The 12,904-nt window shown below is 39.2% G+C and overlaps 1 protein-coding gene across 5 annotated transcripts in view; it reads left to right on the forward strand.

Moving 5' to 3' along the window:
- The window catches only part of LOC114663785 (intermembrane lipid transfer protein VPS13B-like), a 908,960-nt gene that overhangs the window by 162,715 nt on the left and 733,341 nt on the right, over positions 1-12,904 (forward strand). For all 5 annotated transcript variants that reach the window (XM_051935849.1, XM_051935847.1, XM_051935848.1 and 2 more), the window contains exon 8: positions 2,079-2,356. In XM_051935849.1, coding sequence (XP_051791809.1) covers positions 2,079-2,356 — 278 coding nt within the window. The remainder of the gene's footprint in view (positions 1-2,078; positions 2,357-12,904) is intronic.

The following is a 12,904-nucleotide window of genomic DNA, read 5'->3' on the forward strand; positions in this document are numbered from 1 at the left end:
GCATACCGAAAAAGTGTTGGCACCCCTAGTGTAGGATATGCAAAGCGGCTTGCTGTCGCATATTGATAGTAAACGGACTCTGATGTCACATTCCAACTTGAACACACAACGCCCCCCAATTTTGTGCTGGTCCTGCAACTCGCACATGCATTGCGTTAATTTATGAGAACATGCACAGAGAATACGTCAGATTAACTCTGGGAACACATGGCAGCCATGATGCGTGTGTGTATTCATTTTGAGTGTGATTTATAAATCAGCCCTTAGTTCAGTCTTAGTAAGGTGTGGTCCTCAAGTCTTGGTCTTGTTACACTGAACAACGGAAAGAGATCAGGACTAAGTTTAACTAATGGCTAAGTCACATTTAATGAATTTTGCAGTGAATTTCAGTTGTAACCTTCATTTGCACAATCTTAAGTTGAAAGCAGGCAGTAGCATGCTCCTATGAAGGAAAGTTGCCTAGTGTGACATACTTGGTGACCTCATTCCAACTAGCCCACAACGTTTTCGACAAAATCAGACGGTTTTGATGTAATCTTTAGTTGTATGGATTCTCTCTGTGTGTGCATGAAAGCTGAACACTAATTGATGCTTATCTGGAAATACAGTGTGTATAATGTATAATATACATTCTACATATAATTAACAATTAAATGTGAAGTTATGTAGTCTATGAAAATGTGACGTTTCAGTTCATCTTATTGTAACTTTTCAGTGCAGCTCAATACCCTTCATGATGATGGGGTCTGCATATTGTTATTTAGAGAGTGCTGAGTGTAATACCAGGTACAACTTCTTAATATGGAATGGAAAGAATTAAAGGTAGAAGAATATTCATTTTAATTATTATTTCATCATATTGTTAAAGTGTTCTCTGAATTGGTCATTAAATTGTTCTATAATTTTAACTGCTAATTATGTGAATCCCTTTAAAACACTTAAAGAACTTATAAATTTTAAGCTTATGTGCAGAAACCTACATTAAGTTTTTGCTCAATTTCTCAGATATCTGTTTACTCAAATAAATGGTAAGATGTTGAATGGCAGTTTCAAATATGAAAAAAATCTGACTACTTACTGTTTGCATGAATTGAAGTCCCTTTTTTGGAAGATTACACTTTTATCCATGCAAATATATTGGCTCCAAACCTAAATCTATGTAATGTGATAAAATTAAGTTAACTCTTTTCACATCCATCAGATATGTTTCATTGATGTATTGATTACACTGAATAAACATGGGAGATTTGGTAGTAGATGTCTTCCATTAGGAAATCCACCTTTATCTTGTGTAATTAAAATTAAGGAGCATTGCCCAAAAGAGCATTGTCCAAAATCATCATTAGTGATCAGCAGGGAAATTGGTCATTAGCTCATACCTTTAGATTCAGTTGTAATAGATTGATTTTAAGTGCATTGTGACCATATGTATAGAACTGCAATGTTTTGTTCGTACAAAGTTATGTCTGTCACATGTTTATGTGACATTTATAACCCTAACAGATGGCTTGGTATATTGTATACTACTGTAGAATATTGTTGTTTTCCTCTCCAAGTACATTCAACTACTAACTACTTTGTATATTTATGCATTTTTAGGATATTGTACTCTTACCTGAAAATTCTGGTGGCATTTTGTTTGGCAAGATCCCTTGTCCTTCCCAGTCTCATCAGAATTTATGCTTGTATTGAATACATCTAAGGCCATAACATCTAAGCAGCCTGGATGAACTGACCTACCTCTGCATTCAGGCTTAACCATGTATAATGATACTTATTTGTTCTTATTTCACATGTTGTATATATTCCACTTCCTGTACAATTTACCTGTACACTTGTGTCTATTATGTATCCATTTCTTAAAGACAATATCTTATCAATCTACATTATTCACAGTGCTTTTCTTTTAAGCCATGCCACCCTGGTAATTTTTATAAATCTTTACACTGAAGCTTTTATAATTAATTGACTATTGAGGAAGCAGTGATATGATTTTCTTGTGTTAAGTTTTGTTATGTATTTTTTTACTATTTATTTTTTAATAGGTATAGTTTTCATTAATTGCTTTCTTTCTGCAGGGGATGAAAGTGAAGCTACTTCTCCAGCTCAGCCTGGTGTACAGTTTCAAAACCCAGAGATATACTTACAGCAGGGAGAAGATGATCAGCAGGGCTGGATGTCATGGGCATGGTCATTTGTCCCTGCTATCGTTGGTACAGGAGAAGAAAATGAAGACAAGGAATTTTATGATGAGACAGATATTGGGCTACAACAGCGTTTTCAGAGATCTCTGATCCAGAAGGATCCCATTGTATCAGTTGGGTTTTATTGCACTAAAGCTTCCATCACATTTAAGGTTGGTTATATTTTAATGTTTTATTTTAGATTTGGTCACAAAGTAAATAAACATATGTGTTGCAAGTATGTACTAAAGGTGAAAGTTTTGCAAGAACATAGCCTTGAAATACTGTCAGTGAAAATTTAAAAATAGGAAGTGCAAAAAATCCATTGGTTATTGTTTTATAGTTCTTAAATTTTTCTGCATTGGTGTCATGGAAAGTTTTTTTATTCTACATTTTAGAATTCATACTCAGAATTTTTAATTCAACGTACATTAAACGTACATGTTGTTTATGTCCTTTTATAAACATTCCCTTTCACAAATGATTAATTTTCTTATTCCTTGAATAGGTCATTTTTGTTCAAGTCTGTAAAGGTCTCAAAATCATGTGTGTGTCATTTCCCTCTTTAATCCTACTAACTCCATTTTCCTTTGAGAGCAGATTAAAGAAATACTGAATTTGATGCTTAAATATTAATTCAAATCCATATTTGTTTGTGGAACTCAGACTTTTACCAAATGACCATGATAAAAATACTCAGAGCAGATTAAATGATTTCTTTCAGTGCCACGCTCAGTGCTTTATATAATACTTGCTTTACAACTTGTGTTATGTATGATTAGCTATGCCTGAAAGGTTTTTGATAATACAGGTACCTGAAGTTACAGAGATTTGAGGGCATATTTAGTTTTTGCTGGGAGGGGAAGCTCTTTGTGGCCAAATCTACAGTACATGGATATAGTTAAAAATAAATATTTGTTCAAATATCTGCTGTTGTGGTTGAAGCTTGAAGACATCTAAAATTACCATAACTTGGCAGGGACCCATTTTACTATATATTTTAAATCTCTACACATTTCAGGTCCATAATCTATTTTAACAGAGTCAGGTGAAATGCAGTGTGTGCATATTCTCCTGATGTTAATACAATTTTTCTGCAGGCTATCTGGGTTTCTCCCATTTCCCAAAAGTATAAAAGTTCCCTGACTGGAACCAGTTAGATTCTGTTTTCAAAAGTTTTGGCCTCATTCAGCCCTGCAGTAAAAGAAGCTGGTTTGTAAAATGGATGGACAGGTAGACATTACATACAGTTAGGTCCATAAATATTTGGACAGAGACAACTTTTTTCTAATTTTGGTTCTGTATATTACCACAATGAATTTTAAATGAAACAACTCAGATGCAGTTGAATTGCAGACTTTCAGCTTTAATTTAGTGGGGTGAACAAAACAATTGCATAAAAATGTGAGGCAACTAAAGCATTTTTTTTAACACAATCCCTTCATTTCAGGTGCTCAAAAGTAATTGGACAAATTAAATAACTGGAAATAAAATGTTCATTTCTAATACTTGGTTGAAAACCCTTTGCTGGCAATGACAGCCTGAAGTCTTGAACTCATGGACATCACCAGATGCTGGGTTTCCTCCTTTTTAACACTAGAATTACCAGAGCCTACGAAAAAACTCGTAAATCCGTCCCACATTAAATCGCGTCTTAAATCCGTTTGCACCTCTCCGCCAGAGTCCTTTGTCATCTAAATGTGCTGATAAACAAAAGCTACTAGCAGCCAGCTATTCCATCCCCCCACCGACTCAGAATGAACTTCTCCCAGCTCAAGCCTTGCCTTGATTTGATTACCTGGGATTGAAGTGGAGTTTTACAGTGGAAATAATTGTAGCGTTATTTGGAATACACGCATTTCATGTGTGTTCCATTTCTATAGTAGGCTGTGCAAACACATTTTTAAAACAGAAACGTTTTTCATATTCTAATAGTAAATGACAAAATGTAGGCATAAACTATAGAACGTATGAAGCCTGAAGTCCAAATATCAAAGAAACACTTTCACAAAAGGTACAAATAAGAGAACACATGCGCTTTCATTCAAAAAATTTAAAAAAAAAAAGCCGCGTTAGTATGCCACATTGACATTCTTACTACAACCGCCGCGGTGGCGTAATGGTATCAGCCCCTGATTGGGAATCACAGGGTGGCAAGTTCGATCCCGCACGGCTCCACTTCGAGAAATAAACTGCTCTTATTCTTACAATTTTAGAATAACAACATAAATTTGATTTCAGTCTGTAACAGCCGGTGTAACTTATGATACTGGTAAAGGTTAGCTTTTTTTTTTTTTTTTTTTTAATTCACTTTTCATTCTCGCAGTCGCATTCAGAATCAATCCATACACACCCATCTGACACAGCTGGTTTCACATAAATAAAAGTGCACTTTTATTCAAGACTATAACCGAAGAATAAAGAAAGCAAGTTACAGTTGGTGGTTGATACGACAGCTTGCGTCGTGCAATGTTAAGAACTGCTGATTTCCGATCCGTGCTATATAAAATCATCACATTCAAATATTAACAGTTCCCACACACCTAAGGTCCGCCATTCCTACATTTACGACGTGTACTTGTTGCAGTGTATACACCTCTCTGTGCTATGGTTCCTATTACAGTGAATGAGCACCTGACACTGTACTTTCTTCCCTGGGGGAAGCTGAGGTCTTAGAACGGAAGTTTGTTGATGCTGTATCATCTTTTCTTTTTTCCATCGCCTTTTCCTGTAAGAAGCGACGACGAAGTTCCTCTGCAAGGTGAGCCATGAACACTCTTCTTTTCTCAGTGGACCCCGTGCATGCCTTATACAGTACGTGTGCGTTCATCGCTGCTAGGTCAAGGATGTTGTAGAACACAGCAACCGGCCACCTGCGTGTTCCTGTTCGCACTGAACAAGCACGCGCCTTCTGGTCCATGATGTCAACGCCACGCTGGGGAAAAAAGAAAGACAAATATATGTGACATTTTGAAGAAATCATTTTATCACCAGAATACTTCGTCACACTAATATTTTTTTCATTAGCATACCTTCATGTGGTTGTAGTCTGTGACCGTGTTTGGTTTTTTTTTTTTTAATCTTGCCCAATCTCCACATCATGGTGCATTGTGCTGAGAATGCAGACAGACTTCATCTTTTTGGGCACATACACTGTCAGCATGGCACTGGGAGATCTAAACACCAGCGTGGAGAATTGTTCGTGTACTGAACTGACTTTAGCTGCAGGTGGAAGTTCCCGTCGCACTTTATTCATGGTGCCAAGCAGAGTTGTATTGCGGTACAGCAGTCTATTAGCCAGCAAAAGTGACGTGAAGAAGTTGTCTGTTGTTTCGGTTCTGCCTTTGTCCAGAAATGGCTCCATAAGCTTTATGACCACAGACTCGGAAAGTCTTTCTCCCGTGGGACGACTGGGATCTTTTCCTAAATAAGGAGTGGCATTGCACATGTACTTTGTCTCCAAATCTGCCGCAATCCAAAAAGGCAGAACCGTAACAACAGACAACTTCTTCACGTCACTTTCGCTGGCTAATAGACTGCTGCACCGCAATACAACTCTGCTTGGCACCATGAATAAAGTGCGACGGGAACTTCCACCTGCAGCTAACGTCAGTTCAGTACACGAACAATTCTCCACGCTGGTGTTTAGATCTCCCAGTGCCATGCTGACAGTGTATGTGCCCAAAAAGATGAAGTCTGTCTGCATTCTCAGCACAATGCACCATGATGTGGAGATTGGGCAAGATAAAAAAAAAAAAACCAAACACGGTCACAGACTACAACCACATGAAGGTATGCTAATGAAAAAAATATTAGTGTGACGAAGTATTCTGGTGCTATTCTGGTGATAAAATGATTTCTTCAAAATGTCACATATATTTGTCTTTCTTTTTTCCCCAGCGTGGCGTTGACATCATGGACCAGAAGGCGCGTGCTTGTTCAGTGCGAACAGGAACACGCAGGTGGCCGGTTGCTGTGTTCTACAACATCCTTGACCTAGCAGCGATGAACGCACACGTACTGTATAAGGCATGCACGGGGCCCACTGAGAAAAGAAGAGTGTTCATGGCTCACCTTGCAGAGGAACTTCGTCGTCGCTTCTTACAGGAAAAGGCGATGGAAAAAGAAAAGATGATACAGCATCAACAAACTTCCGTTCTAAGACCTCAGCTTCCCCAGGGAAGAAAGTACAGTGTCAGGTGCTCATTCACTGTAATAGGAACCATAGCACAGAGAGGTGTACACTGCAACAAGTACACATGTCGTAAATGTAGGAATGGCGGACCTTAGGTGTGTGGGAACTGTTAATATTTGAATGTGATGATTTTATATAGCACGGATCGGAAATCAGCAGTTCTTAACATTGCATGACGCAAGCTGTCGTATCAACCACCAACTGTAACTTGCTTTCTTTATTCTTCGGTTATAGTCTTGAATAAAAGTGCACTTTTATTTATGTGAAACCAGCTGTGTCAGATGGGGTTGTATGGATTGATTCTGAATGCGACTGCGAGAATGAAAAGTGAATTAAAAAAAAAAAAAAAAAAAAAGCTAACCTTTACCAGTATCATAAGTTACACCGGCTGTTACAGACTGAAATCAAATTTATGTTGTTATTCTAAAATTGTAAGAATAAGAGCAGTTCATTTCTCGAAGTGGAGCCGTGCGGGATCGAACTCGCCACCCTGTGATTCCCAATCAGGGGCTGATACCATTACGCCACCGCGGCGGTTGTAGTAAGAATGTCAATGTGGCATGCTAACGCGGCTTTTTTTTTTTTAATTTTTTGAATGAAAGCGCACGTGTTCTCTTATTTGTACCTTTTGTGAAAGTGTTTCTTTGATATGTGGACTTCAGGCTTCATACGTTCTATAGTTTATGCCTACATTTTGTCATTTACTATTAGAATATGAAAAACGTTTCTGTTTTAAAAATGTGTTTGCACAGCCTACTATAGAAATGGAACACACATGAAATGCGTGTATTCCAAATAACGCTACAATTATTTCCACTGTAAAACTCCACTTCAATCCCAGGTAATCAAATCAAGGCAAGGCTTGAGCTAGGAGAAGTTCATTCTGAGTCGGTGGGGGGATGGAATAGCTGGCTGCTAGTAGCTTTTGGTTATCAGCAAATTTAGATGTCAAAGGACTCTGGCGGAGAGGTGCAAACGGATTTAAGACGCGATTTAAGGTGGGACGGATTTACGAGTTTTTTCGTAGGCTCTGGTAATTCTAGTGTTAATGCTCTGCCAGGTCCAATGCTCTGCTCTTTACTGCAGCGGCTTTCAGTTGCTGTTTGTTTGTGGGCCTTTCTGTCTGAAGTTTAGTCTTCAACAAGTGAAATGCATGCTCAATTGGGTTAAGATTAGGTGACTGACTTGGCCATTCAAGAATTTTCCACTTCTTTGCTTTAATAAACTCCTGGGTTGCTTTGGCTGTATGTTTTGGGTCATTGTCCATCTGTATCATGAAACGCCGCCCAATCAATTTTACTGCATTTAGCTGGATTTCAGCAGACAGTATGTCTCTGAACACCTCAGAATTCATTCGGCTGCTTCTGTCCTGTGTCACATCATCAATAAACACTAGTGTCCCAGTGCCACTGGCAGCCATGCACGCCCAAGCCATCACACTGCCTCCACCATGTTTTATGAGATGATATGATATGCTTTGGATAATGAGCTGTTCCACGCCTTCTCCATACTTTTTTCTTGCCATCATTCTGGTAGAGGTTGATCTTGGTTTCATGTGTCCAAAGAATGTTTTTCCAGAACTGTGCTGGCTTTTTTAGATGTTCTTTAGCAAAGTCCAATCTAGTCTTTCTACTCTTGAGGCTTTTGAGTGGCTTGCACCTTGCAGTGCACCCTCTGTATTTACTTTCATGCAGTCTTCTCTTTATGGTAGACTTGGATATCAATACGCCTACCCCCTGGAGAGTGTTGTTCACTTGGTCGGCTGTTGTGAAGGGGTTTCTCTTCACCATGGAAATGATTCTGCGATCATCCACCACTGTTGTCTTCTGTGGACGTCCAGGTCTTTTTACGTTGCTGAGTTTACCAGTGCTTGCTTTCTTTCTCAGGATGTACCAAACTCTAGATTTTGCCACTCGTAATATTGTAGCAATTTCTCAGATGGGTTTTTTCTGTTTTCGCAGCTTAAGGATGGCTTCTTTCACCTGCATGGAGAGCTCCTTTGACCGCGTGTTGTCTGTTCACAGCAAAATCTTCCACATGCAAGCACCACACCTCAAATCAACTCCAGGCCTTTTATCTGCTTAATTGATAATGACATAACGACGGACTTGCCCACACCTGCCCATGAAATAGCCTTTGAGTCAATTGTCCAATTACTTTTGAGCCCCTGAAATGAAGGGATTGTGTTAAAAAAATGCTTTAGTTGCCTCACATTTTTATGCAATCGTTTTGTTCACCCCACTGAATTAAAGCTGAAAGTCTGCACTTCAACTGCATCGGAGTTGTTTCATTTAAAATTCATTGTGGTAATGTACAGAACCAAAATTAGAAAAAAGTTGTCTCTGTCCAAATATTTATGGACCTAACTGTATATTAAAATAACCACACATGTTGATTGTGAATCTTATTTATTTTAAATGCTCAAATACTCCTTTCATCTGTTCATCTATCTTTCTAACCTGCTTAACTAAGGCAGAGTTGTGAGGCTGCTGGGTTAATTTTTAATGACCCTGAATAATTGCTAAATGTCTTTTAAGATATTAGATTTTTTCATTGCTGATTCTATTGAATTAAACTAATATGATTCCTATATATTTACTATTTGTGTTATACTTAATTGATACTCATCAGTTAAAATATTCTGATGATTTACAATTTAGCAATGGTAAATGGGTTTAACAAGACTTTACAAATGACTCTTTCAGTCTATGTGAGGTTAAACACTTCAGAGGCATTCACAGTACTGCAAACATTCTCTAGAGTATTCAATTATTTAACACCCCATGGGCTAGTAGCTTAACAGCCTGGTAATTTGGTGTCTGCACTTGACCTAACTTCATCTTTTGGGACTGTTTGAATAAACTAGAGCCCACAGATGAAATCCATATGAAAATGAGAACATGTAAACTTCAAAGGGGTAGAAAAATGTTTATTTATTTAATGTGTTAGGAGATTTCACAGTGGTTAGTATTTAAAAAAAATATTCAACTAATTATGATTAATTAATTTGATCAGTTTTTACAGCCTGATATATGCTTTTAAAAATATTCCTAGGATCACAAGCCTTTACCACCGAAAAACTGAATTTTGATGATAAAACTTCATGGTAAAAATTAATTAAGCTGTATTCAGTTTTGCTAGGTTTGATTAATTTAAAAGAACTGACTCAGCTATCTGTACTGTAGTGATTTCTATGTGGAGTAAGCATGTCTTCTGCATGGGTTTCCTCAAGGAATTTGCCTTTCTTCAATGTTTCAAAAAAATGTAGTTGGGTGTGTTGATTAAAGTGGGCATGCATTAATGTGGGTATATGCATGATTTTGTGGTAAATGGAACTGTTATGTCTGAACGATGTCTTGCTGTTGCTTCTCAATGACAAAAGGCTCTTATTCTCAATGACCCTGTAGAGGACAAAATACTTCAGAAAATGAATGAATGGACACTGAAAAACTCTTAGCATACATTTTGGTTTAACTATGAAGATAATTTCAAGATACTGTCTGCATTATTTCTGCTAGCTGTCATTTTTTGGTCTACACAAAATAACTAATTAAGAAAAAAATGGAAAACTAAACAGAAATTAGTCTTCATTAGAAGTATTAGTATCAAAAAGTTTTATTAATACAGGATGAGCATTTATAGCCTCAGTAGTTTCTTTAACAGTGAAGATTTAGCGCTGACAACAAATGAGTGCTAACCTGGAAGTACAAGGTTCCTAAAATGCTGTTGTAAGGAACTGTGCAAACACAATAGAGGCTCCTTTGCCCGACCTGTTATATTTGTTGCATCAAATGGAAAGGCGTTAAAAAAAAAAAAAAAAAGATTTAAGATGGTGGCTAAAATCTCCATACCTGGAAAGCAACATGTTAAATGGCTGTCACCTGTGGCAAAGTTCGCAACACTTTGGCAGTTTGAAACTATTCTGGAAAGTTGCACTGAGTTGTGTAATTTGTTATTTCCTCTGATACCTAGTATTTTAATCTGACATCCTCAAGGCAACAAGATCAGCAACTGCCGTCATTAAGTTGGACATCCACCCCCCTCTCACTAGAGGTCGTGTAATGTGCTGCCTGCCTTTGAAAATGGTGCTGGTGCAGAGACACTTTAAGGTTCAGATGTTACTGTTAATTGAACCCTTCCCAGAAAATCAGATATTACCAGCATCCCTAAAGTATAAAATGTTTAATATAATAAAATATGCTCAATATTGGGATCTTCTGCAAATTGCATATTAACAATATATTTACATCCTTTGAACAGCTATGCCTCAGACACAAAGTTTACTATGTGCGGTTTATTTTTCTAAAAGAAACCTAGACAGCTTTCCCAACCGCTCAATTTACTGTAGAAGTTATACTTTATACTTATATCTTTTATTGCAGCTATAGATTCCAAACAATATACAGTCATATGAAAAAGTTTGGGAACCCCTCTTAATTCTTTGGATTTTTGTTTATCATTGGCTGAGCTTTCAAAGTAGCAACTTCCTTTTAATATATGACATGCCTTATGGAAACAGTAGTATTTCAGCAGTGACATTAAGTTTATTGGATTAATAGCAAATATGCAATATGCATTTTAACAAAATTAGACAGGTGCATAAATTTGGGCACCCCAACAGAGATATTACATCAATAGTTGAGCCTCTTTTTGCAAATATAACAGCCTCTAGACGTCTCCTATAGCCTTTGATGAGATTCTGGATGGAGGTATGTTTGACCATTCTTCCATACAAAATCTTTCCAGTTCAGTTCAATTTGATGGCTGCCGAGCATGGACAGCCTGCTTCAAATCATCCCACAGATTTTCGATGATATTCAAGTCAGGGGACTGTGATGGCCATTCCAGAACATTGTACTTATCCCTCTGCATGAATGCCTTTTTAGATTTCGAACTGTGTTTTGGGATATTGTCTTGTTGGAATATCCAACCCCTGTGTAACTTCATCTTTGTGACTGATGCTTGAACATTATCCTGAAGAATTTGTTGATCTTGGGTTGAATTCATCCGACCCAATGTGATGATGCAGGTTCGGCTCCACGCTCCCATCGGCTGTTAGGGAGCCCTTGAACCTAACACCGTCGGTAATGTCACCAATGAGCTAGACAGTGAGGCAATAAACAATTGAGCAAGGGGATGATGTATTAAATGTGCAAAGTGCTTTTATTCAAACAAATCCAAAGTGCAACAGTGCAGTTCAAATGTCTTCATTAAATAAATAAATAAATAAATAATCCTCAAAAAGCAAGGGAAAAACCTAATGAACAAACGTGGAGGTAATTTCCAACCCGCTGAATCCGAACACAGGGTCACGGGGGTCTACTGGAGCTAATCCCAGCCAACACAGGGCACAAGGCAGGAACCAATCCCGGGCAGGGTGCCAACCCACCGCAGGACACACACAAACACACTCACACACCAAGCACACACTAGGACCAATTTAGAATCGCCAATCCACCTAACCGGCATGTCTTTGGACTGTGGGAGGAAACCGGAGCGCCCGGAGGAAACCCACGCAGACACGGGGAGAACATGCAAACTCCACGCAGGGAGGGCCCAGGAAGCAAACCCGGGTCCCCAGGTCTCCCAACTACGAGGCAGCTGCGCCACCGTGCCGCCGGAGGTTAAAATCAATAAATAGAAAAACTCTTCTAAAAACCACGAGGTAAAATAGCACAGGAAGCAATATGTTAAAATTAAAAAAGCCCGGTGTCTTCTATTTAGCCTGGCAGCTCCCCTGCTACTCCCATCTGGTCTGCTCTACAGGAGAGTCGCCCTACATGCAGCTGACCTTCTCTCTGCCTGCTTCATCTGTTTGGATCGCCTCACCGACCCCTGGCTCCGGTAGGCTCTTCCAGACAGCGACTTGGTTCCTCAGCGACCGGGGCGCCCATTCTGGGGAATACACACCCCAAGTCTTAACTCCCGCTGCCGTCCGCGGCCTTATGCGGAGAGTCATCCATCTTCCGGTCACTCCCGCCCTTCAGAATATTCTGCGAGAGCGACCACTACTGCTACTCCTCCTAACACCCAAGCTACCTGTACAGCTGCTGCACGAGCCTGCACTCGCTTGCTGTCCACCACCGACTTTCTCTCTCTCCACTGCTTCCTGCCTCCTCTTGCAACCTCCGTTTCTTTCCTTTTTTTTTTTCTTCTACTTCTTTTTTACTTGTCTTTTCTTAACCGGCTCGCGCTTCTCTATATATGTGGCGAGGATATGGCAGCTGCAGCCCATTAGCCACAGAAACAATCATGGATGCGAGCAGTCTCTCACCTGTGCACTTAGGTGAGAAACGCCCACATCGCAGATCGCCCTGTGGGTTGCTATAGCCACCACGCCCCCTCGCTAAGCCGCGAGCGCGGTGATTATTTATTTAAATAAAAACGGCCTTTGCTGGGAGAGCTGTGGACCCATAACACCACACCCTCGACTTTAACAAGGGCCCCAGTTCCTGAACTAGCCACTCAGCCCCACAGCATGATGGAACCTCCACCAAAGTGGACAGTAAGTAGCAGGTGTTTTTCA

Source organism: Erpetoichthys calabaricus, chromosome 13 (genome assembly GCF_900747795.2).
Source record: "Erpetoichthys calabaricus chromosome 13, fErpCal1.3, whole genome shotgun sequence".
Lineage (NCBI taxonomy): Eukaryota > Metazoa > Chordata > Cladistia > Polypteriformes > Polypteridae > Erpetoichthys > Erpetoichthys calabaricus.